Consider the following 26,423-nt stretch of genomic DNA (forward strand, 5'->3'; position numbering starts at 1 on the left):
TCACTCATGCTACTGTTGGCTACACCCTTAGCTACACTTTATTTCCCTTCATAAACAGTCTCTGTTTGTTGTAGTACTAGTTTTACTTAAGCCCAGTGTAAGTAAAAATAGAAGACTGCCCTTTAAAAGGGGTTGTGGGGAATGGAGTTACTTTGATAAATAACTTAACAGTCTGTCGATATTACTCTAATTCATATCAATTTAGGAATATCTATACTTTGTTAATATTTTTATACATTAAGGCTCTTTTACTTTGACCTGATATATCTGTCATCATCTTACCAGAATATATAGTTGTAGTCTTGTCCTCAGGAGAAGGATATTTAAAAATAACCATTTCTCCTTGTGACTTTTACTCCTGTGGAACTGAGCATCACTGTTCATTACTTCTAAGGAAAATATATATTCAGAGGAAGAAGAATGGTCGTAACTTAACCCCACAGGCATGACTTTGATAAATGGTAGTCTGTCCTTACATGAACTTTAAAGTTTCAGGGTCTTTTCACCATTTGTTGGCAGTCCATATTGGTTTAGTTATATTTGTAAAGTTAGATGAATGAGAACATGGATAAGACTGTCTCCCACCCAAATACGTAGTTCTTTCAGCCAAAGATACTCAGTCAAAAGATTGCTTATTGATACATAACACAGTATATGTATCTACCTTAGTTTTATAGAACATATGCTAGTATCTCCAGTGATACCTGAAGAAGCTCAGTATAGAATCAAGTCCTATAAATACTGAGTTTTTTTGTTACATATTAACATGCTTATGGTAAAGTTTAGTTCATAAGTTAGGGACAGTAAGAAATAAATAATATCTAATAGTAAAATAAACCAATTATGGCAACATAAATTTATAAAAATTCTGTGGATAGTCTTTTCTTCCTCTGGTTTCACTACATTTTACTCACCCTTGTTCACAACGAAAACTGGAAAGCAGACTGGAACCCATACTATACCCAAGGCAGACCATTGTATTGCACATAGTATGAGCTCATCAGATACAAATTAGACATTAACTCCATGACACAGCTTGAAATATGACAATAAATATTCTAATTTCAAGGTAGAAGATACATGGTGCCTTAGCAGAGTAGGTTGTGGAAGAGAGCAGGTGAGTTTAAGGAGATTTCATAAGGCACCTAGTGGAAGAGGAAAACTTAATAGATTGAAATTTAAATAGTAATTTTTTGTGTGGGTGTAGGAAATGATATGTTGGTGATTTGGAGGTGGAAAGTTATAGAGATTACATGGGAAATATTAGTTTGATTTGGAAGCTAGAGGGCAGAAAAATAAAGTGGGGGAAAGTATTTAAGATTAAGTCAAAAGAAGTCATAAAAGTGTCAGGCTAAGGAATATCTTTTTTTTATCATGAATAATATGATTTATTAATATTGGGATATTAGGATTTTTTAATTTTTTATTATTAATTCTTGTTACATCTCAATGGTTATCCCATCCCTTGTGTCCTCCCATTCTTCCCTCCCTCCCCTTTTCCCCTTATTCCCCTCCCCTATGACTGTTCCTGAGGGGGATTACCTTCCCCTGTATATGCACATAGGGTATCAAGTCTCTTCTCGGTAACCTGCTGTCCTTCCTCTGAGTGCCACCAGGTCTCCCCCTCCAGGGGACATGGTCAAATGTGAGACACCAGAGTACGTGACAAAGTCATATCCCACTCTCCATTCAAGTGTGGAGACTGTTCTGACCATTGGCTAGATCTGGGTAGGGGTTTAAAGTTTACCGCCTGTATTGTCCTTGGCTGGTGCCTTACTTTGAGCAGGACCCCCTGGGCCCAAATCTGCCTATCATAATGTTCTACTTGTAGGTTTCTAGGACCCTCTGGATCCTTCTACTTTGCCATTCTCCCATGCTTCTCTCATCTAGAGTCCCAATAGGATGTCCTCCCCTCTGTCCCAGTTTCCTGGTAAGTGAAAGCTTTTGTGGGACATGCCCCTTGAGCTAGTATGCAGATCTAAGTGAGTATATACCATTTAAGTCTTTCTGCTTCTGGGTTAACTCACTCATTATGATAATTTCTAGCTCAATCCATTTATCCACAAATTTCAGTAATTCCTTGTTTTTAATACCTGAGTAGTATTCCATAGTGTATATGTACCACAGTTTCTTTATCCATTCTTCTACTGATGGACACTTAGGCTGTTTCCAGGTTCTGGCTATTATGAATAAGGCTGCTATGAACATGGTTGAGCAAATTTTCTTGTTGTGTGCTGGAGCATCTTCTGGGTATATTCCAAGGAGTGGAATAGCTGGGTCTTGAGGAAGCCCTATTCCCATTTTTCTGAGATAGCACCAGATAGATTTCCAAAGTGGCTGTACTAGTTTGCATTCCCACCAGCAATGAAGGAGTGTTCCTCTCTCCCCACATCCTCGCCAGCATGTGGTGTCACTTGAGATTTTGATCTTAGCCATTCTGATGGGTGTAAGATGGAATCTCAGAGTTGTTTTGATTTGCATTTCCCTGATGACTAAGGAGGTTGAGCATTTCTTTAAGTGTTTCTCAGCCATTTGATATTCCTCTGTTGAGAATTCTCTGTTTAGTTCCAAGCCCCATTTCTCAATTGGGTTATTTGGTTTGGTGGTGTTTAGCTTCTTGAGTTCTTTATATATTTTGGATATTAGACCTTTGTCAGATGTAGGGTTGGTGAAGATCTTTTCCCAGTCTGTAGGCTATCGCTTTGTTCTCTTGACAGTGTCTCCTGCCTTACAGAAGCTTCTCAGCCTCATGAGGTCCCATTTATTAATTGTTGACATTAAGGCCTGGGCCGTTGGTGTTCTGTTCAGGAAGTTGTCTCCTGTGCCAATATGTTCCAGGCTCTTCCCCACTTTTTCTTCTAAGTGACTTAGTGTCTCTGGTTTTATGTTGAGGTCTTTAATCCACTTGGATTTGAGTTTTGTGCAAGGTGACAAATATGGGTCCAGTTGCATTTTTTTACACATAGACCTCCAGTTAGACCAGCACCATTTGTTGAAGATGCTATCCTTTTTCCATTGAATGGATTTGGCTTCTTTGTCAAAAATCAAGTGACCATATGTGTGTGGATTCATATCTGGGTCTTCGATTCGATTCCACTGATCAACCAGCCTGTTGCTGTAAGGGTAAGAAATTTCAAAGGTGTCCTACAGGATAATGAATAAAGTGCCCTGAAATTAAGGAGACTTGAGGCACAGACAAAATTTGCACCTTGCTAAAAGTAAGGTACACCATTCAACAAGGAGACTGCTGTGCAGTTTAAACAGACTGTGCATGCCATGCGTTGAGCCCAGTGAACAAATGTTGCATAGTTAACCCTCAGTAAACAGTAGCTTTAAAAAGGAAAGAGGCAACAAAAACTTCCAAAGGAGCACTGTCATGGTAATAGGGAGTCTTTGAGAAAAGTTAATCTGGCAGCACTGTGAGAAATGTACAAAGAGTGAGACTGAGGTTGAGTTAGGGAGCTCAGAAAAACCCATGCAGGAGCCACTGAAGTGGCATGGGAAGAGAGGAACTGGGCTGTGTGTGAAATGTCATGGATGTAAAATTGATGTAACTAAATAATATTTAGGGATATTGCAAGTATGGTTTTCTAGATGCCTAAATTTTACTACGGGAGACTAGGTAGTTATCGGACAGCTGGTCTGTTAAACTTTTAGCATATTTTTAGATTATGGGTTAATATTTTGTTATTAAAAAGTTTATATGATTAAGACAAGTGGCTTACCTTGACCAAGGTATGTTGAAATTGGAACATAACAGGATAGAAAGTAATGCTTTAAATGTAAGATTACTTGGAAACTGGTATATTGGCAGCTTAGTTTCATTTTTCATGAGTAGTAGGGGAGGAAGTCACATCTCTACTCTCCACAGGACTGCATCTTTTAGCTCAGTTTTTAGGAACCTTGAGCAATAAATGTTCTGCAATTCAGTGATAAAATAAGGTTGTGATCCATTAACAAATACAGTATGAAGCAATCACTTGAAGGAACGTTTTAATTTTCTCTGACCATATTTTAAAGGCTGCAGAGTAGTGTAATTATGTGACTGCAAGGAAACACGTAGTCTGAATGGTAGTTGGCATCTTCCAGAAACCACTGTGTGTCCATGGGAATGTTCACCTATTTGGATTTTCTGCCCTATCACTTCTAGCTATGTGATTTAACTATTGAATGCCTATATATTTGGAAAAAGAGGTGTCTGGCTTACCTACATTTTATAGAATTTGTGGAAATAAGACTAAAATGTACTTGCAGCGTGCTCTAGAAAACATTTTGGGCTAGCCAAGTGGCTTAGCAGGTAGACACTTGCTGCACAAACCTGCTAATCGGAATGCTGTTTTTGCAACACATGTAAGGGGAAAGGCAAGAGTCAACTCCACAGAGTTGTTTTCTGGCCTCCAATGGGCATGGTATGCACCCCCCCCACACACACACACACAAATGATAATAAAAATTTTAAGCAATCTAAATGTAAGATGTGAATGTTTAAGTTACTTGGAAATAAGTCTTTTATAGTGCCTTATCCAACTATTAACAGTGTGCTAAAACTCCTACTTTTGGGGGGTTTTGTTTTGTTTTTGTTTTAGTAAACACACAGAAGGTGTATGGGCAGGGGAGCCCTGGCCTTCGGTGGTTTAGACATCAATAAAAGATAGGAAGTAAAGTCCCTCCAAATAAAAATGGGGTGGGGAGCAGAGGCACTGTCTAAAACCTGAGGCCGCAGGACACATGAGCTCAGCATGGGGAAGGGTACAGGTGAGAGGCCATTTTATAACATTTCTTTTATGATCAAGCTACCATAGACACTTCTTTGCCCTTCAGTCACAATGACAGTGACATTGAACTAGGGGACCTCCTCCAGTGCTCTTGAAGATCCGTAGTAAAGTCTATGTCTTGCAGCAGTGAGTCCTTCATCACAAAGGTTCTGGCCCCCAAGTATCTGCCTATTGATGAAAAATCTTGCCTGATCTTTGCTAGTTCTCATAGCCTATAGTGGCTGCATCATATAACAAGTCCTATTTGCCATGAAGTTGTTAATGTAGGCACTTGCGGTTCACTTTTGGGGCGGGGGGGCTGTCCTGGGCTCTCTTTGTAGACTAGGCCAGCCTCGAACTCACAGCGATCTGCCTGCCTCTGTCTCCCTGTGTGCTCAGTTAACACTCTTTAAATTTGTTTTTGTTGCTGTTCTATTGTGGTTTGGGGGTTTTTTTTTGTTTTGGTAGGGAGCAGGTTGAAAGAGTCTCTCATTATGTAGCTCTGGCTGTCCTGGAACTTGCTCTGTAGACCAGGCTGGCCTCAAAATAACTGAGATCCACCTGCCTCTGCCTCCAAAGTGCTGAGATTAAGTAAATCACTACACTGGCTTCTTACTAAATTTTTAAAAAAAGTTTATTCTCAGGCTGGTACTGGGAGGAAAGAGCTTGGGGAAAAGAGCTTTAAAAGTAAAATTTATCTTTTCAATACTTAACCCATCGTCCTTCCTCAGGGATTGGGGAAGGGGAATGGCCTGACTCTTGAATTACATATTTTAAAGTTCTATATAATTCTCTCCAGTCTAATTACACTAGAATTACATTTGACTCCCCATCTCAAAACCTTGGTAATAGTCATTCTTTAAATTTACCCTTCTCATTCTTCCTGCTGCTTTACTCTCCTCTGTGTGAAGTATTAAAATATTGTCTTCATTGGCTACTCTACTTACAGTTTCCTTTACTCAACTATAGTTACAGAATAGCCGTAGCTTCCTAAAAAGTAATTTTGTTCTTTTCTTGGCTATTAGTAGTCTCTTGGTGCTTACAGAAGAAAATTTCAACACTTTAACTTAGTATCAGAAGTAACTGTTTTTATCTTGTTCTTACATTGGCCGTGTTCTTTGTCTAGACTGTTTCATCATCTAGGGCCTATATATTCTTGGTAGCTTTATACCAATCAAGAAAGGCCATGTTATGGGTCATTTAAAACTACATGCTTAAAAATCCATTTTTAGCCAGCTTCAAGCTTTGTTCTAGTACAGATTTCAAAAGACTTTATGGATACATTTAGTCTTTTATTATGTAGGAGTTGAAACTGATAATGGGACAGTTCAAGTAACCAGCCACTTGATACTTTTGATACTGTTTGTCTCTTAACTAATTCCTACCCTGAATGTAAGGTCTTAGATATCTCCAGAAGCCTTGAACTTTGCTGTGAACAGATAGAGAATTTCCCACTGATTAAAACAAAATACTTCTTTAAACTTAAATATATGTAGTATATGAGGACCCCAATTATATGGTTTAGAAAAAAGGAAGTGTGGGGACTTGGCGGCACTTGCCCAGTATGCACAAGGCTCTGGGTCTGCTCCTTAGCACTGGGGGAAAAAGAAAAATAATTGTGGCCCTTGGGTATTATTCCCTGCCCCAAGTTCTTTACAGTGCATGGTACTGCTGTAACAGAAGGATACGCACATGTGTAAAGATTATAGTGAAGGAGGATCTCATCTGTAACTCCACCCCCACCCCCCGGAAGTAATCAGTATCAAAGCTAGGTTTTAGCATTAAATAAGCAAGAATATAGTGGCATAGTAGCTCATGCCTAGAATCCCATCCCAGACACACAAGTACGCTTGGTAAGATTCTGTCTTTAAATATGTCCGTAGTCGTCGTCCACCCCCCCCCCCCTGCTTCTTTCTCTATCCCCACTACCTCCCCAAGGCAGGAGAATTCCAAGCATCAGGTTAGTTTGGGTTACATAACAAGATCTTTTCTCAAAAAAAAAAAAAAAAAAAAGAAAGAAGAAAAATTCCTCCCCCTTCGCTTTCTCCCTCTCCCCCTCAAACAGAACGTTCTTTTAAGAGAATTCTGAGAACTCTGTGGCATATGCCTGTAGTCCCAGCACTTGGGGAAGCAGAGGAAGGCAGATCTTTGTGGTCGAGACTGGCCGGGTCTACAAAGCGAATCCAGGACAGCCAAGGCTACACAGTAAAACCCTATCTCTAAAACAAAACAAGCTCTGATCGCATTTATGAAAACCTTAAGTAGTTGTAAAAGTGTCTTTTATTCACCTGTAGTAATTGCCGTCTAGAGGCTTACTACTGAATACGCGCACACTTTCTGGTTCTTTCTGAGCTCTAGCTGGCTGCTTCAACTCAGCTGTTCCAGTTCAAACTCCTTTCCAAGCTGACTGATTCAAACTGGTTTCTTTCACTTCTGACTGAATTGCTCTGATTAGCTTCAAACTGACTCTAGCAATCTGTTCTAATTGTCTGGCTCCTTCTCATTCTCTGGCTCATTCTGTTTTCTAGTTTGTTCTCTCTTCAGCCTGTCTCTGTAAAACTCTCCAGGTAAAACAGCCTCCTCCTTTCCCCTCCATGCTGCTCTCCTAAATTTCCTCTCTTCTCTCTTCTTGTGAGAGTTGGGCATATCCTATTCTGTCATCTTTCTCAGATTTGCCACTTTTTCTGCCCCTCAATTAGACATCACTTTCAAACATGAGTGCTTCCTCCTACAAACTAACTTTACCTTCATTGTTTGTGATTAAAGGTGTGTGCTAAGGCTGAGTCTGCATTCTAGCTGGATCACACAGACCCAGAAGGTCTTTGGATGTGATCACAGCAGCCATGTTGCTGGATGAAAATTTCTCTACAAATAGTCAAAATACTAAATTCCAAGACTTTTAATAATGAATAGAAGTTTTTCTCTCAGCATCAAATAAGACTAAATGCTTAAAATTGTAAGAATTAGAGGTTCTGCTTTGAATTAATACAAATTTGGTATGAGTCCAGACTCTTCTAGAGTCCTGACCTAAGGCCGAGCATGGTGGTGTACCCCTTTAATCCCAGGACTTAGGAGGCAGATAGGGGGATCTCTGAGTTTGAAGTCAGCCTGGTCTGTATCTGAGTTCCAGGACAACCAGGAATACATGCAGAGATTCTGACTCAATTCCCCCCTCCCCCAAGCTCTCCTCTAGCCCAGCAAGATGCCCAAAGGAAAGAAGACCAAGGGGAAGAAGGTGGCTCCAGCACCCACCATCATGAAGAAACAGGAGGCCAAAAAAGTGGTCAATCCTTTGAGAAAAGGTCCAAAACTTAGGCATTGAGCAGGAAGCTTCATTAAATGGCCTCACTGCATCAGGCTGCAGGCCATCCTCCATAAGTGGCTCAAAGTCCCTCCTACCATTAACGAGTTCACCCAGGCCCTACACTGGCAAACAGCTACCCAGTTGCTTAAGCTTGCCCACAAGTACAGTCCAGAGACAAAGCAGGAGAAGAAGATAAGGCTACTAAACTGTGCTGAGAAGAAAGCTGCTGGCAAAGGGGATGACCCAACTAAAAGACCACTTGTCCTTCAAGCAGGGGTCAGTATAGTCACCACCTTGGTAGAGAACAAGAAGGCTCAGCTGGTGGTGATTGACCATGATGTAGATCCCATTGAGTTGGTGGTTTTCCTACCTGCCTTGTATTGAAAGATGGAGGTCCCTCACTGCACCATTAAGGGAAAGACCAGGCTGGGGTGGCTGGTCCACAGGAAGACTTGCACCACTGTTGCCTTCACACACGTTATCTCGGAAGACAAGAGTGCTGTGCCTAAGCTGGTGGAAGCTATTAGGACCAATTACAGCAACAGATAGGATGAGATACAGAGGTCAGAAGAGGACATTGAATCCCCTGGAGCTGTAGTTAGGGCTTGTGGGGAAGCAGCATGTTGGTGCTGGGACTCAAACAAGGTTTTCCAGAAGACCAACAAGTGCTCTTAACTGCTGAGCCATTTCTGTAGGCCTCTGACAGATTTTTAAAAAGAAAAGGTCCACACGGCAATAATCATTATCAGAGTAGATACAGAGCACAAAGAAATTAACACTATTGCTTAATAAATTGCTTTACCATGTATATTAGGGTCTAAAGAAAATAAACACACTTTCAGGAATAAAACATATGTGTTCTACATATGTGGAGTAGTCTTTGTGACCACCAGGGCCAACAGAGTGTCAAGTCTGCGTGATGCAAGAAGGAAATTCAACATGACTCAATAGCTGGTGTTGGTTCAAATTTCTGGAGTCTGACCCCAGGCAGCTTATTTTAGACATCTTTAAGCGCAGCACAGATTTGAGGAAAGTTTCTTAATGAAAATGAACTCAGTCCTGTATATATAACAAAGCTTAAGACAAGATTGCATTGAAAAATTTTCAGGGGGCTGGAGGATGGCTCAGCTGTTAAGAGCACTATTTGCTCTTCCAGAGGTTCTGAGTTCAGATCCCCACAACCACATGGTAGCTCACAACCATCAATACTAGGATCTGATGACCTCTTCTAGCATACAGATGTACTTGCAGATAGAGCACTCATATACATAAAATAAATAAATCTTTTTAAAAAAGGAAAAATTTCAGAGTACATATGGCCTCTTTGATAAAGATGGGTTTTATTGACTAAGGAACAGTGCTGAAGATGAAACTCTAGGGCGAATGACTGGGATAAACTTAAAAGTCTGGGGATAACACAAAGGTCCCCAGGCTATCAACCACCTCTGCTCTCTTTATAAAGTACATGTAACCTCTCCCTTAAGGATGGGTTCTGTTGATTGAGAAACAGAACTCAATATAAAGATCTAGGGCAGAAGAGTCTGGGGTAAACATAGAGTCTGGGGGAGTTAGGTGTGGTCTGGCTCTCCAGATAGCACAGGTCACCAGGCTATTAACCACACCCACTCCCAGCCTTCTGGGCGGTGAGCACGTTATACATCTGTTCCTCTGAAGAGACAACCCTGCATGTTAACATTCCTTATTATAAGCACAAGGACCTGATACCCTCTTCACCCATCAGTCGCTTATAATTTGGATGGAAAGGCCAAACATAAAAGTGATAAATTATTTAGTGATTGGTCCAGCTAGGCATGGTGGCACGTGTCTGGAATTTCAACACCAGGGAGACTGGGGCAGGAGTTTTAAGTAATTTTAAGACCAACCTGGTCTGCATAACAAGACAGTCTTCAAAGGAAAGCAAAGGGAGGCCTAAACAGGGAAAAGGCTAAAAACAGACAAAAACAAAGTAATTAGTGGCCATGGCTAACATTTATTGATATTTTCTCTGATGATCATTATACCATGTACTTTAAATATAGTTAATTCTTAAATAAAACTACAAATTTAAGTACTATTAATGTCCCAAGTGACTAGAGCACAGAGCTGTTTCAAAAAACAAGGTAGAGCAGTTGCCTAGCATGTGTGAGACCTGGGCTCAATTCCCTGCAATGCAAAAACAAAGTATTTGAACCAAAGAGCACCTGAAATAAACATTAAACAATGGCTAAAAGCATATGCCACCTTGCCCTGTTCTTGTTTTGTAAACAAATCAGCACACATTTACCTCTAAAAGTTTAAGAGGTAAAGATGAAAATAAACTTCTATACTTGGCCTTCCATTTTCTCAGCAATCCTTGCAGTCCTTTCTTGAACATTTTAGAAAACAATGCATCAAGTATGTGAGAATCTTTTTAGTCAGTCTCAGCATTTATAGATATTTGAAAACCAGTTCTTTAAAAATGCATTGATACACAAGTAAAAATACTGCACTTAGTGTTTAGCTAAGAAACCTGGCTATCTTAAGACACTTTTTAATGTATCAGCTTACTGAATATTATTTGATATGTGACTGCGTCAATTTTGAGTTTACATTAGAGAATATTGGTTAATCCATTGTTTAACTGAGTTTCTCAACTTTGGCATTATTATTGACATTTTTAATTAGACAGTTTTTCTTTTAAGGCATTGTCCTGAATAGATGCCAGTAGCACTGTGTGTGTGTGTGTGTGTGTGTGTGTGTGTGTGTGTGTGTGTGTGTGTGTGTGTGTGTAGACTGAGTCTCACTATGTAGCCCTGGCTGTCCTGGAACTTGCTCTATAAACCAGGCTTGTCTGGAACTCACAGAGACCCATCTGCTTTTGCTTCCAAATACTGGAAATAAAGGCATGCACAACCATAATCCAACTACTCTCTTACAGTCAAATCTGTGCCTGCCTATCTCTAAATTTCTCTACAACGGTGGGTAGTAGGAATCATAGTAACCACTGACTAAGAACTGGTATCCTTTGGCCGAGGAGATAGCCAGTGCTTGGAAGCATTGGCTGCTCTTCCAGAGAACCTGGGTTTGATTCTCATTGCCCACGTGGCAGCTAAGAATTACCTGCAACTCCACTTCAGGGGATCTGGTGCCCTCTTCTGGCTTCTTTGGGCACTGTATGCCGGTGATAACACAGATGTACAGATAAAACACCCACACAGTTGGGTTTTTGTTTCGTTTTGTTTTTTTAATTTTAAGAGGAACTGGCTTCCAAAATTGCTTTGGATTCTAAACATAGGGTCATATTTTCTCCAGTTAAGGCTAACTTAACTCTTTTTACTTATATCTCCTAATTTTTTATTTATTTATTTATTTTTTACTCTCACCTTATCACTCTAGCTAAAACTTCAAATAATCTAATGGCCAGCTTCTTAATACTGTGGATTGCAGCCCTATTTGAAGTTATGAATGTGAAGGTTCATGAAAATTTGGCTAAAGTAAGTAGTCTCAGAATGTGCAATGACCAACATTCATTCAAAAGCAAATAATAAACAAGGTGTCCCAGCAGGGCTGTCCTGCCCTTAGAAGTGAACACACAGCATTGCCTACCAACATACTTCACAACATTAATAAACACTAGCTAAAACACTTCAGCTCAGACTGGAGACTATGGCTTATAACCATAGCATGCCGCTTACTGTGCATACAAAGGCTTTGCTCCTGTAAGAACATGCTAGTCTAACTGTAGGAAACAAAGACCCTAATGCTTTCTTACTGCCATTCCTCAGCCTGTCCGTATATACAATAGGTTAACATATCAAACATTGACTGGTAATAAATCATATGGAAATTTATTTTAAAATCTTGATTTTATATGTGTACATATATAATTTTACCATTGTTAAAGACAAAGATTTATTTATTTATTTATTTTGTTTTTTTGAGACAGGGTTTCTTTATGTAGCCTTGCCTATCCCGGACTCACTTTGTAGACCAGGCTGGCCTCAAACTCAGCGATCTGCCTGCCCCTGCCTCCTGAGTGAATTATTTATTTTTAATGTAAGGAATTTAGTCTTTTTAAAAGATTTCATTTTTGTGTATGATCAGTGTCTGTGTACGTGCCTATGGAAGCCAGGGGTATCAGATCCCCTGGAGCTCAAGTTATGGGCACTTGTAAGCCACCAGACTGGGTGCTGGGAATCCAACTCATGTACTCAGCAGAGACAGTAAGCATTCTTAACCAGGGTAGCCTGCAACTTGCTGACTCACGAGTTCCAAGAATGAGATCTTGGTTGAATATTCGATACTATATGACGTAGAGCGTGTTTAGCAGTTTTCAGAAATGAGTATTTTTACTTTTTTTTCAGATTTTAAAATTGTATATGTATGCGTATCAGCATGTATGTGATATGCACCACATGCATGCAGTATTTTGGCTTTATAGTCATTAATACTGAAAATGCCACTTTTACATAAACTCAGAGTACAGAGTGGTAGAAGTATATTTAGAGCCATTTTACAAATTGGAAATTGTATACTAATCTCAAACCAAAATGAATTAGCTTGTTTCTTTTATTATTATTTTATTTGTGTGTGATGTGTGCTGGTGCCTGTGAATGCCAGAAGAGGGCATCAGATCTGTTGGATCTGGAGTTATAGGTGCTTGTGAGCTGCCTGATACCGATGCTAGTAGCTGAACTCAGTCTTCTGCGAGGCCAGTTCGTGCTCTTAGCCACTGAGCTACCTTTCTCGCTCCTGTTAGGTGATTTCTGAGGAAGCTTAAGTTAGCAATTCAAACAGCAAGTTGTATTTTTAAATTTTTATTTTAAGCTTTATTTTTATTTTATGTGTGTGGGTGTTTTGCCTGCATGTGTTTCTGTATTCTACATGCATGCATTCAAAAGAGGGGTTATGTTCCCCTGGGACTAGAGTTGTAAGCTGCGAGTGGGTACTGGGAATAGAACCTGGATCCCCTGCAGGAGCAGCCAGTACTTGTAACTGCACAGCCTTCTCTCTAGCCCCAGTACCAACATGATACAATCCAGGGATGTTCTAATTTGATACTTAAACTGAAGAATGATGGCAGGAAAATATTGTAGATTTTTTTTTACCACATAATAAAATCATATGTTCATATAAAAGTAGAAAACTACTTATGTACAAATAAAAAAACATTAATATCTTCTGGCATCCTCGACTGTGCCTGCTTGGACCCTAGTCGCTGCCACACATTCATTGTGCTTTGTGTGTGTGCCAGTGTCCAGTGCACATGCGTGTGGAGGCTGGAGGAGGACATCAGGTGTCCTCCTATATTAGTGTCCAGTGCACATGCGTGTGGAGGCTGGAGGAGGACATCAGGTGTCCTTCTATATTAGTGTCCAGTGCGCATGTGTGTGGAGGCTGGAGGAGGACATCAGGTGCCCTGCTCCATCACACTCTGCCTGTATTCTTTTGAGCTGAGTTTTTCACTAAACCTGGAGCTTGGTTGATTTTTGTTTGTTTGTTTCCAGCTAGCTGTCCAGGAAACCTCAGTGACCCTCCCCTGTTCCCCATCACTGGGGTTGCAAGCATGTGTAGCCATACGTAGCATTTACATTGGGGCTGAGATCTGAATTCAGGTCCTTATGCTTATGCAGCAAGTGCTCTTTCTGACCCACTGAGCCGTCTCCCCAGCCCTAGGTTTTATCTCTGCTACTCTTGAGTTTAAAAAAAAAAGTATTTGAGCAAGCATCGATTGTGTATAGAGCAGCTTGTTGCTATTTCTCAGCTGAGCTGTGAGTATAGTTTAGCAACAGAGCATTCATACAGTTTATGCAAAATGGTGTGCTTGAGCCATCACCAGAACACTAGCAGTAGGATTAGCAGCAAATAACAATGAACAAGGTGCAGAAACAAAGTAAAGCTAAGAACCAACCAGAGCACCTACACCTCTAACACCAGCAGGGATTGTGTGGTCATAATAAAAACTGAAAACTTTAAAGATGCAAAGAAAAGCAATTAACAGAAGAAAGTGGGAAATGAAAAGTAAAAGAAAGGTTGAATACTCAAAATGTCAAAAGGGAGAAGGCAGGAGAAAGAAGGTTGTAATTTCAAAGGGAGGCAGGGAGAGTGGAAGGTGGAATGAATAAAAAAATTAAGAGAGGACGAGAAAAAGTGACAAACCCAGAATAGTAAAAATGTGTATAATACATGTGAAGAGGAAGAAGGGATGGATAAAAGAATTTTACTAAGAGAAAAAGTAGCAACAAAACCCAGGATGATGAACATGGATGTGTATGTGTATAGATAGACATTCAGTGAAAATATGAACCCATCTCCCTACCAGCAAAACTAAAGGAGAAGGAGAGGCCGGCTTTAACAAAAAGTGTATTGTCTCTGCCAGGCAAGCAGGCGTGCCTACTTCTTCCAGCCTACACTTTCAGGGTTTCTTTGACTATGAGGTCCCTGGAAAAGGCAAAAGCTGGCATGTTTTCCCCTTTTTCTGTGTGTGTGGCCCACCATTGGGTCAGGAGTGGTTAGCATCAGAGTGCTTGGAATGACTTTGAGTTTTTCTTGCTGGCAAGTACTAAATAGCACTGAACTCAAGTTCCCTTGGCTGTAAATATACTCTGAACAGATTAACTTGATTGATTCATTCCCAGGGCTGAGTTAACAGCAGAGCTCTGCTGAAGGCCTGGATCTCAGGCCCCTTTGAAGTCTATACGGAGCATTCCTTCTGTCGCCCGCCTCACGGCATCGCCATTTTCTTCCCATTCCAAGTTGCTGAGAAGCTGGACTGTGCTGTTTGCTGCTTATCTGCCATATGTTCTTTCAGTTCTCTGATAACACAGCTCCCTCAGAATGAATTTTTCAAACACTTACTACCGTTTGCTTTAAATTATTAAATTTATAGTTGCATATACTTTGGAGGCACAAAGTAACCCTTGTCATTGTTGAGCACAGAATGGGAATGATGAAGCTAAATAATGTCACCTCAAATACTTAGCATGTCCCTCTCCCTCTTGTGTGGGCGACCCGGGGTCACCCCTGCTCACTGAGTTAGAGGCTTTACTGTCTTAGCAATTGTGCAGCGTGTAGTGCTTTATTGCTCCCTGTGTTCACCATATGATTTACTACACCTCAGAAAAAGCGTTCCTCGCCTGTCCGTCCTGTGCTTAGACGTTGTCATTCCACTCCTCCTGTCTTCTAACTGCCATTCTTCTTAAATGTCTCTTCTTATTAATTTACATCTCAGTGAGGACGCGTGTTGTTTGTTTTTGTGCACAGCTTATGTCACTTAGCATAATATTTTTGATACCATGTTTATAAAAATGGCAAAAAGTTTCTTTTTAAAAGCTGAATGGTATTGTATATGGGTTTTGTTTTCTCTGTCTGTTCATATCTTTTTAACTGAACATATTGTGTGTGGTGCATGTGTCTGCTTGCTTGCATGTGTGTGGGGGCTGATGTGGAGACCAGAGCCTGATGTCAGTTGTCTTCTTCTGTTACTCCCCACCCCACCCCCTTTGTGAGGTAGGGTCTCTGACTGAGCCTGGAGCTCATCCTTTGCACTAGACTGGATGGCCACAAACCCCTTTCTCTACACACCACCCCACTCACCCAGCTGGAATACAGATGTACAAAGCAGTGTCTGGCCTTTACGTGGATGCTGAGGATTTGAACCTGTTCCTCATGCTTGCAGAGCAAGCACTCTACCCACTCCACCAGCTCACTAGTCCCTTAATTGTGCAGTTTGGGGTTTTGTTTTGTGTTTTGTTTTGATTTTTATTTTGTTTTTGTTTTTAGTTCTCTAGTGTAGAGTTAGGCTCTTTATACATTTTAAATACTCATTTTTCTTGATGTATGGTGTGCACATGTTGTCTCTCCATCAGAGGGGGCAAACTGTCAGTTGTTTCGTTTTGCTGTACCCGCCTTTTTAGTTTCATAGTGTTTGTTTTTGTTGCCTGTGCTTTTGGGCCAATCCCTCAGATTATTGTGATTAAGTATATAATTCCCTTCACCTGCACCATGTTTAGTACTGGTGAATTTGAGTTTCTGGTCTTGATGTTTAAATCTTTAGCCATTTTCGATTGATCTTTGTGAATTATAAATGAACATTATTTTTTTCCTAGTGATTTTTGTCTGTTATTTTTATGTCAAGACAATTGTATGACCTAGAATCATGAAGGAATGTAAGGTACTTGTAAAGTAAAGTTTAGGAGTTCAGATATAGTATATAATTTCATCCAGGAATGTAAAAACTGCTAAATCCTTCAAAGTTTATCTCAGAAGAGATAGTTCTTCTAAATAATGACATCATCTTACTGATATCCAACTGAGTGTCAAGAGTCTTACTACTTTCTCTCCACAAAGATTTCTATGGCTTTAAGATATGTGCTACCCTTAGTCCTCCCTGAGATCTATGTTGGATTTTTACTTTGAGCTTTTGGGTTTTTTGTGAGCAGATCTCTGTTTGTGGCTGAGGCTCACTGGGAACTCATATAGCCCAGGCTGGCCTGACTCACAGGACCCTCTTTGCTGTAAATCTCACAGTCATGAGCTTTTGATCTTCCCCCTCATCTTCCAAGTGCTAGAGTTGCAGATGTGTACCATGGTGCCCAGCTAAGTATTTTTTAATGGAATTTTGCTTCTACTCCTTATAAACTTAATCCATCATTGTGTGTCTTAACACAGTTTTAATGATGTAGGAATAGCAATAACTTCTTTGGAATGCAGTTATGTGGATGATAAATAAATGTCATCCTATCTGAAACCTAAACTATGTAGAACTTTAAAAATGACCTTACAAGACTTGCCAGTGTGTTCTACTTAAAAGTAAGCCCAGGCCGTTTGGACTTAACCTTTTAAGTTACTAGTGTGCTATTGAGCTAATTCTATTGAGTTCAAATAACTTCAAACGTTTAAAGAGTATTTCTTTACCAAGGCTTCCTGGGCTGGAGAATTGGTTCAGTGGTTGAGAGCATGAAAAACTTAACTCATATCAGGTGGCTCACAACTGTCTGTAACTCCAGATTCATGGATCTGATGCCTCTGGCCTCCACAGAAACTGGGACAAACACACACATTAAAACACACACACACACACACACACACAGAGAGAGAGAGAGAGAGAGAGAGAGAGAGAGAGAGAGAGAGAGAGAGAGAGAAACACATAATTAAAAATAATAAAAATAGAAAATATCAAAACAACAGACATTTCTTTACTTCTATAATTTATGAACTAGTTTCCCAGCCAGGGTAGTATGCCTGTGGTCCACACATTTAGGAAAAGGAAGCAGGAAGCTCAAGAGTTAGCGTCTGCCTCAGTTACATATTGGATTTTAGGCCAGCCTAGGCTACACGCAACCCTGTCTCAAAGCAAGGGAACAAAAGAATTTTTCAGTTGGATCTTGAAGATTGATTTTTGCTTAAAATTGTGCCCTTTTTGCTGAATAATAATTTGTTATTTTTTATGTAACTCAATTTTGACTTGTATTTAGTTTAGGATAATGATTAGATCCTTCTGTGGGCTTTTGGAGGGCACGGAGAAGGTGTGTGTGTATGTGTGTGTGTGTGTGTGTGTGTGTGTGTGTGTACGCGTGCATGTGTATAATATGTGTATGTGTTAGGTTTAATACCAAGGGGGGAACTAGTGAGATTTGTGCGTTGGTGTTTTGGCTGCATATCTGTCTGTATGAAGATGTTGGATCCCCTAGAACTAGAGCTAACAGACAGTTATGAACTGCCATATGGGTGCTGGGAATTGAACCTGGCCCTTTGGGAGAACAGCCAGTCCTCTTAACTGCTGAGCCATCTCTCTAGCCCTACCACTTAACATTTTCAGTAACACTAATATATAACAACATTGATTTTAATTGATTCTGTTAGTGACTGGGATGATAGTATGCATTTATAACTTCAGAAAATACTAAATATCTGCAAAAAAGAATCTTATGTTGAATTAGCCTTTTCTTGTCACTTTTCTGCAAAACACTGCATACTTTTACACTTGGTTTGTTGCATACTTTTATGCTTAATTAATTATTTTCTTTTTCTGTTTTGCAGAATAAGAACGCTAACCTGAACATTGAAAAAAAAAAAAGGAAAGAAGAAAAAAACAAGGATAGAAGACAAGGTTTCCCAATTTGCATAATGTAAATTCTTTTTCATTATTCTTGGCCTGAGTCCTGTATTAGCTGACAAAGCTGTTTCTATGGAAACATAGTCCAGCCTCTTAAAATGTCAGAGGAATGCTGATCATTTAATGAGACTTTCCAGCTGCTGGTCAAAGGGTGTTTATGGCTAGAAAAGAGAGGGATAGATGAATGGGGGGTGGGGTGGGAGTGGGGTTACACTCTAGTTAGGCTGTGAACATACTTATGCGTGTTAGTACTGCCTTTCCCATCTCCCTCTACCTAAAAGTTAAGGTTACATAAGAAACTATTTTCTATAGTCTGTTTTGTTTCCTAGTTTTGATACAAATGGTTGTTTTTTGGTATTATGTTTTATATTCCTCCACCTCTATCAGTTGGTCATGTGATTACCATTCATCTGCTACTGACCCCCTTTTGTATGGATAGCTGTACTTCAAAATGCAGCACGAAGAACTTTACCCTTATATTTTCCTTGTTTCTTATCATTCCGTTTTAGTTGTCTGCATCCTCTCCAAACTTATGGTACTTTAAATTTAGTTGAATGGATATTTCTTGAACATTTTTTTCTATCACATGTATTATTCTAAGTCCTAGAGATGTAAAAATAAGACATATCTTATTTTCTAATACATTTGGAATCTGATGAGGAGAACCAGAAAAAAATCATTACTTTATTTTTTTCTTTTTCTCACTAAACTGAACACTTAGGAGAGAGAGATAGCTAAAATAGAATGTTGAGTGGATTAACACTAGTTGCAGAAATCTTCTGAGAACAAAAGACTAGATCTACATAGACAGGTAAGATGATGATAATAATCTGAGAAACATGACCCAGACATAATGGTTTACACTTTTCTCTCATGATTTAGTATAGTGAATACACATTAACATAGGAAGCATAAGGATTGCTTACTTTAAATTTGATAGCTCTCACTTTTAATGGAAAAGAAGGCAATCTGTTGCTAAATTAGATGCTTATATGTAAGTCACATGGCTATAAAGAGGCGTAAAGTGTGGGTGGAGGATAGTCTGTCATTCTTGTAAAATACAGTTTTAGTCATTGGTACACTTCATATCTGTTTTTCTGATTGTGGACCTTAGTGCTTGTAGAGCCTCTATAGGTGTTTGTGGTATTCAGTCGCTTATCTTTTCTCCTGTTTCACTGCAATGACAGTTAAAGACGATTGACTAGAAGATTAGGAATGCCTTCTAAAAACCCGAGTTTTACTTAGTCAGCCTTATACTCTAAGCATATTCACTGAGGTGATGCTCAACTGAAGGAGGTACTAAGTTCATCATTGTAAATATTTTTAAAGCCTGGGCAGAAGAGGCTAATTAAATTTAATGTGTGGGTTTGCACACATAAACAGCCTGTGGATTTATGCCTAAGTGGCTTGATGAAAAGCTAGTGCCATTGAATAAAATATTTTTTTAGTTTAATTTATGTTGGAGAACTTTTATGATAGAATTACATTAATACTAGTAGTACATATATTTATTTATTTTATAACGTGTATATATTATTTTTTTTTTAACTTAGGAAAATTTCTGTGAGTAAATTTCCCAAGTTAATCAGGTTCAGATTATCTTTAAACAATAAGCTAGGAAATATGGTAGAGCCGAAATGAAAATCTTTTTTTTCTTTTTTTTCTTTGTCTGTATGCTCCTATTGTTATATGTCTTTTGTTTTGGTTTGGTTTTTGTTTTTTTCAGACAGGGTTTCTCTGTGTAACTTTGGCTGTCATGGACTTGCTATGTAGACCAGGCTGGCCTTGAACTCACAAAGGATCTACCTGCCTTTGCCTCCCCAAGTGCTAGGATTAAAGGCATGTACCACCACACTCAGCTCTCTTTGGGTGTTTTGTTTGTTTCTTTGTTTTAATGGTACAGAAACTACCATTTTCTCTAAATGAATCCTTATAAAGTTCATCATAATTTTCTTTATAAATATCACCACTTACAAAGACTGATATTTTATGTAGTACTTTTCTAACCTGTGTATATTTGTCTTTAGATAGCTTTGCTGATAAACTTTGTTGTTCTTTAGGCATCATCTTCATTGCAAAACCCACTAAAAGTTAGTTTTACCAAAAAATATCTTTTTGTATTTTAAGTTAGTCATCAACATGGCTTGTGCTATGCACCAAATTATAATCAGTCGTTCACACAGTTAACTAACACTGTGTGTATTAATTAAGCATAAAGTTGAGATGTTTATAGAGTGACTGTTGAAATATTTTGTATCCACAAAGTACCTATTCTCTACAAAATGAATAGCCAACCATTTTACTTTCTCATTTTGCTAAATTTTTCAGTGTATCTATTTTGTTAGGTGTAAAATTGAGTAGTATGCTTCATATACTTGAGAGGCAACTTTTTAAAAAGTACTTCATGCTCTCAAAACTGTCTGTAAAATGTAGGAAGTGGTCTTATTCTACATTACCAACTATATTAAGTATTCTATTGTGTAAATATTAGAAATGGACTGTGTAAAGCTTGTTTTTATATTATAATTCTTATACTTTTCCCTCCATCTTTCCCCCTTAGATTTCCCTCGTGGATACATTTTCATAGCGTTATTATGTGATATGAGAAGTTACTTTTCTTTCTTTGAAGTAACATGGATTTTGTACTACAGAATCAAGAGAATTGGCTTTATAGGAAAAATTGATATGTAAAAAGTGGTGCAGGTTTTTATAGATAACCATGACAACATCATATATGAATGGGCATGTGACAGAGGAATCAGACAGCGGAATAAAAAATCTTGATCTTGCATCACCAGAGGAACACCAGAAGCACCGAGAGATGGCTGTTGACTGCCCAGGGGATCTGGGCACCAGAATGACGCCAGTGCGGAGAAGTGCACAGTTGGAGCGTATCCGACAGCAGCAGGAGGATATGAGACGTAGGCGTGAGGAAGAGGGGAAAAAGCAAGAACTTGACCTAAATTCTTCCATGAGACTTAAGAAACTAGCTCAAATTCCTCCAAAGACTGGAATAGATAACCCTATATTTGACACAGAAGAAGGAATTGTTTTAGAAAGCCCTCACTGTGCTGTGAAAATATTAGGTAAGTAAAATTAACACAGTATGTTTTGCTTTGGTTTAGGTATACCCTAACAAAAATGTGTAAGGAAGGGCCAGACTTAAGAGAGTATAAGTGATGGCAGGTTGAATTCAAGACTAAGATTAGTCATTTTTTAGCCACATAAAACAAAAACATTGGTTTAATTATTGTCCTAGTTTGTTTTCTATTGCTGTGATAAATACCACGACTGAAAGCAGCTTGGGGAGAAATGGATTTATTTGGCCTGCACATCCAAGTCCCCGTTTGTTATTAAGGGAAGTCAGGGCAGGAACCCTGGAGAAAAGCTGCTTCCTGGTTTGCCCTTCATGACTTGTTGGCTCAGATTGCCTTTTTTTAAAAACATAGCCCAGGGGTGGCTTTTGTATCACAGATGTTTTCTGGGTAGATGCAACACATGTCTAAGGAAACAGGACAGACCAAAGTAATGGTTCCACCAGTGTCCAAATTGGTGAGCCAGGGAGTTTTTTTTCCATTGGGGTTACTAACAGGACTGTGAGTGAAAGGTCAGTTTAACAAGGAGCGAAGATAATGTAAAAGCAGCTGCAGCACCAAAAAGCCTATGCCAGTATGGTAGCAACTCCCCCAAACCACAAGCTTGACCTTCTCTGTGCAGCTGACAGATAGCTTGACAGTCTGAATTTCTTTTTTTGGGCAGGTTAGTTGGTCATTGTCTCCCGTCTACCTCCAATAATTGTTTACTCCCTTTTATCACTGCTGGGTAGAGGCCCTGAAAATCTTTTAAGTTCCTGTTCTCCCTAACATGTGTCATTTTGTTTACTTCCTGCGATTCATGATGCCCCCTTTTCTCCTGGAGCAAACGTTGAAGTGTGAAAGGACTACTGCAGTTTTGAGGAGCAGACTGCAGTGGGACAGACTGCATAGTCTGGGCCTTCACATCAGTCATTAATCAAGAAAATGCCCCAGACATGCCTACAGGCCAGGACGATGGAAGCATTTCCTCAATTTAGATTCCTCTCAGATGTGTCTAGGTTTAATGTCACATTAATAGAAAATACCAGCACAATTGACTCTTTGCCAACATGATACACAAATACTATTAAAATCACTATTAAACCATAACCTTTCCTTTCTTATTTGTCCTCAAGATAATCATGTTAATATTAATATCACAGTAGGAGACAAACCAACTTTTAAAAGTTCCACAGTCGTTTAAAAATTCTTGCAATTTAAAAGCCCAAGTTCCTAAAAGCCCAAAGTCTCTTCACTGTGTGCTCTTCTAAAACCAAAAACAAGATATATACTTCCTTATTTCAAGAGGAAAGAACCATTGAACAGGTACAATCAAATCAAAGCAAAACCCCAAGTCTAGTGGTGTAAATAGCTCAGTGTCCAATGTCCAGGACTCACCCACGGTCTTGGGAGCACCACAGGGCTTGGGCAGCTCAGCGTCTTAGCTCTGCCATCTGTAAAACACACATCTTATCTCATAGGCTCCAGCCGGCTCCGCTCCACCCGTACAGCTGCCCTTGGTAGTTTTCCCATGGTATTGGCATCTCTCAATATTCTGAGGTCTCCACTGCAATGGAGGCTACACATTCAACTAGTGGCTTCTTCTTGGCCTCTTCAGGGAATCCAATCCTGCCACGTGGAGCTAGGCCTCAGCTCCTCTCCATGACCTCTTGAATCCTAAAATTTTGTGCCAGCTTGAAATGCAGCCTTTGCTAGGACCACACCTTCATTGTGTTCATCCTGAGGAAACAGTTGCCAGGAAATTGCACCTCAGTGTTGCTGGTCTCACAGCTGATTTTCAATCTCAGCTAACTGGCCAATTGTCCTCTTTCATCAGTCATTTCACTCCAGTGAGGCTGGTCTTTTTGGAATCACTGGTGATTCTTCAAACTCAGTAACCAGAAACCACAGATTCTTAATTCAGAAATATCACAGGATCATTCTGATAAAATCTTTGAGCAGCTCTCAGGCTTCCCTGTGCCTGCCAGGCCTCCATTGTCTTCTTTCCCCAGCATTCTTCCAGACTGCCACAGAGCAGCCTGTTAAGCTCTGAGCACTCGATGGCTTTTCCAGCCCTAAATTCCAGTAACATGGTCAGGTCTGTAACAGTAGTACCGAGTTCCTGGTACCATTCTGTCCTGATTTGCTTTCTATTGCTGAGATAAACATAACGACTTGGAAAGAAAATGATTTATTTAGCTTACATGTGCCAACCACAGTCCACCAATGAGAGAAGTTGGGTAGGAGCCATGGAAGAAAGCTACTCACCGGCATGGTCTTTGTGGCTTGTTCAGCTTGCTTTTTTTTATAGCCTGGGACCACCTGCCTAGCTATGGCACTGCCCACAGTGGTCTGTGCCCTCCCACATCAATTAGTATTAAAGATGCTTACCTGACATGCCCACAGGCCAGTCAGATCTAAGCAGTTTGTCAGTTGAATGTCTGTCTTTCCAAACATGCCTACTTTTGTGTAAGGATGACAAAAATTAGCCAGCTCAAATGTTCAGAAACTACAGGCTTTATATGTATGAAGCATTTTTACAAGTGACCTGAAATTTTCATCTTTTATACCCACTCATTTTTTTAACCAAAGTACTGGAAAGCGAAGTTAAATAATATTGACAATAATAACTATATCTTAAGATCTATTTTTTATTTTTAATTTGTTCATTTTACATCCCAATTGTACCCCTTCCCTCGTTGCCTCCCAATCCTACCTTCCCTCCCTCCCCTAGCCCTCAGAAAAGGGAGCCCTCCTCCCTAACATCTGACCTCAGCCTATCAAGTCTCATCTGCACTGCCTGCGTCCTCTTCCTCTGACAAGGCCACCCCTCCAGGGGCAGGTGGAGCCAGAGTCCGTGTCAGAAGCAGTCCCTACTTCAAGGAGACTGTGCTGCCTATCTGCTACATCTGAGCAGAAGGTCTAGGTCCATACCATGCATAGTCCTCGGTTGGTGTTAAAATCTATTTTTTGATAACTGTCAATAAAATTAAACAGGAACGGCTCATGTGGGATCAACTTGCTATCTCTAAATTTTATTGCATGACAAAAATTGAAAACCTGGACCTAGGATATGATTTACATACAGTAGTACTGTGGCCATATAACATGGGAATACTAGGTTTAAAAAAAACTTTTATAATGTTAGTAGGCAGGGTTGATCTAATGAGATTGATGAGTGATGGCAGATGCATATTCCCACACTTTTTAAATCAGTTTTTTAATTTAAGCAATGACTTTTATTCCTATATACACTGATACTTACAGAGCTGTGTTAGAAGCCAATAGAAGTCATTTTGAGAACTATTGCCTTATATATTAATTTGTGTTCACTTCAAACTTACTTACTGTTTTTTAGATGTAATTTTTTTTTATTTTAGATATAATAAAAGGTTTTATGTCATTGTCATCATTTTGCCATTATCATGTCTGTTGAACCCTGTAGTCTAGGTACCTTAGCAAATACCACTTTTATAACAATCCTGTTAAGAAGGCTTCTGTCGTCTCTGTTTCAGAGATGAGGAAAGTAGCCAGTATCAGTGCACACATGTAATCCTAGCTGCTGGGAAACTGATGTGGGAAGATTGTGAGTTCCAGACCAGTCAGGGCAACATGCTAAGACCTGGGCTCACACAAAGCAACAAAAGAAACAACAGTCGAGCTTCAGTCACGTCACTTGCTTAAGATATCAAGCTAATACTTGGAAGGGTCGGATGTGCATTTGCCAGGTCTGGAGTTGATACATGCTATAGTAGGGTTGGACAGCGTGACCTCCAGCCTCACGTCACTCACCTGGCCAGGGCTTAGGCTAGCCCGAATTTGCCCATGGCGTCATATACATACGACGTTTTGTTCTCTCATGAGCCGTTTGTCTGTCTGTCTGTCTGTCTGTCTGTCTGTCTGTCTGTTTTTTGAGACAGGGTCTCTCTGTGCAACCTTGGCTGTCCTAGACTCACTTTGTAGACCAGACTGGCCTTGAACTCACAGCGATCCGCCTGCCTCTGCCTCCCGAGTGCTGGGGTTAAAGGCGTGCGCCACCACACCCTGCATCATGAGCCTTGTTGTTCCAAATATTGAGCAGTTTCCAGTCTATCTCATTTACTTTTCTGTGGTAAAAATTTTTAGAATACACATAGTTATGTAGAGAGCGGAGACTGACTCTGACATGAACTCTGGTGCTCCATATTTGACCACCTCCCCTTGGTGGGGAGGCCTGGTGGCACTCAGAGAAAGAGTAAGCAGGCTACCAAGATGAGACTTGATAGCCTATGACCATATAGTGGGGGAGGAGGTCCCCCTCAGTCACAGACCTAGGGGAGGGGAATAAGGTAAAAGTGGGAGGGAGGAATGGGAGGATACCAGTGATGGGATAACAATTGAATTGCAATCTGAATAAATTAATAAAATTAAAATTTAAAAAAAGAAATCATAGATAATGTTAGACTTCTGAGACAGCTTGAAGAGACAGAAGACAGAGAGAGACCCGTCTGACCTCAGTAGACAGGACTGTTTGCTTCAAGCAAGGAAGGACATAACTGGGTGTCTGTAGGGAGTGTTCTGAAAAGAAGGAAGGGAGTACCTGGAGGTTATACAGGGCTTTTGGGAATGGGAACTTAAATGCAGCTTCAGGGGACTAAATAGTCTCTACTTCCTGGAGTTGCTTGTCCAGACATGGCCATTTTATCACTGGAAAATGTCTTGCCCCAAAACTGACATGCCCACCCCTAACCTCACACACCCACCCACAAACCCAGCTATTATGATACGACTTTCAGGATCCCAGTGATAATGTGTGACTGAGTTAGGCAATCAGTGGTGGTGAGGGGAAAGGGGCTGGAGTGAGGGATGCCAGCAAAGGGAAGCACAAGTTCTTGGTCAGGGTCTTACAGTTTGTTCAAGGTTTATTCCAGCAGTGTTGTGAGAGATAGTGAAGTCGGCCCCATGCCTTCAGATGTAATTCCAGTGGGAACATTAATGTATTTAGTACTTTTACAGGAAAGAAATTTAGTGTCCCTCCCCCTAAGAGTTGGTTGGTTTCTTTCTTTCTTTTTTTTTTTTTTTTCAAAGAATAGAAATACTTTATTTTCTGTCCTTCTTGCTTTCATTTCTCCCTTCCTCATATTATCTGAATTGATCTGTTTTTTTGTTTAAATTTAAGATTAATATATCTATCCATTTGTATTACTTAGAATCAG

The 26,423-nt window shown here is 39.9% G+C and overlaps 1 protein-coding gene and 1 pseudogene across 4 annotated transcripts in view; both read left to right on the forward strand.

Moving 5' to 3' along the window:
- The first annotated feature begins 7,944 nt into the window (after positions 1–7,944).
- On the forward strand, positions 7,945–8,733 carry LOC127190789 (60S ribosomal protein L7a-like; annotated as a pseudogene).
- A 9,367-nt stretch (positions 8,734–18,100) lies between these two features.
- The window catches only part of Pals1 (protein associated with LIN7 1, MAGUK p55 family member), a 44,450-nt gene continuing 36,127 nt past the window's right edge, over positions 18,101–26,423 (forward strand). The window contains exons 1-2 of one of the 4 annotated variants that reach the window (XM_051148176.1): positions 18,101–18,167; positions 20,715–21,240. In XM_051148176.1, coding sequence (XP_051004133.1) covers positions 20,874–21,240 — 367 coding nt within the window. In that variant the 5' untranslated portion in view covers positions 18,101–18,167; positions 20,715–20,873. Of the gene's footprint in view, positions 18,168–18,879; positions 18,966–20,714; positions 21,241–26,423 lie in introns of those variants that run through there. The other 3 variants (XM_051148181.1, XM_051148178.1, XM_051148182.1) reach the window with 3 other exon arrangements.

The sequence above is a fragment of the Acomys russatus genome, chromosome 1 (genome assembly GCF_903995435.1).
Source record: "Acomys russatus chromosome 1, mAcoRus1.1, whole genome shotgun sequence".
NCBI classification, from domain to species: domain Eukaryota; kingdom Metazoa; phylum Chordata; class Mammalia; order Rodentia; family Muridae; genus Acomys; species Acomys russatus.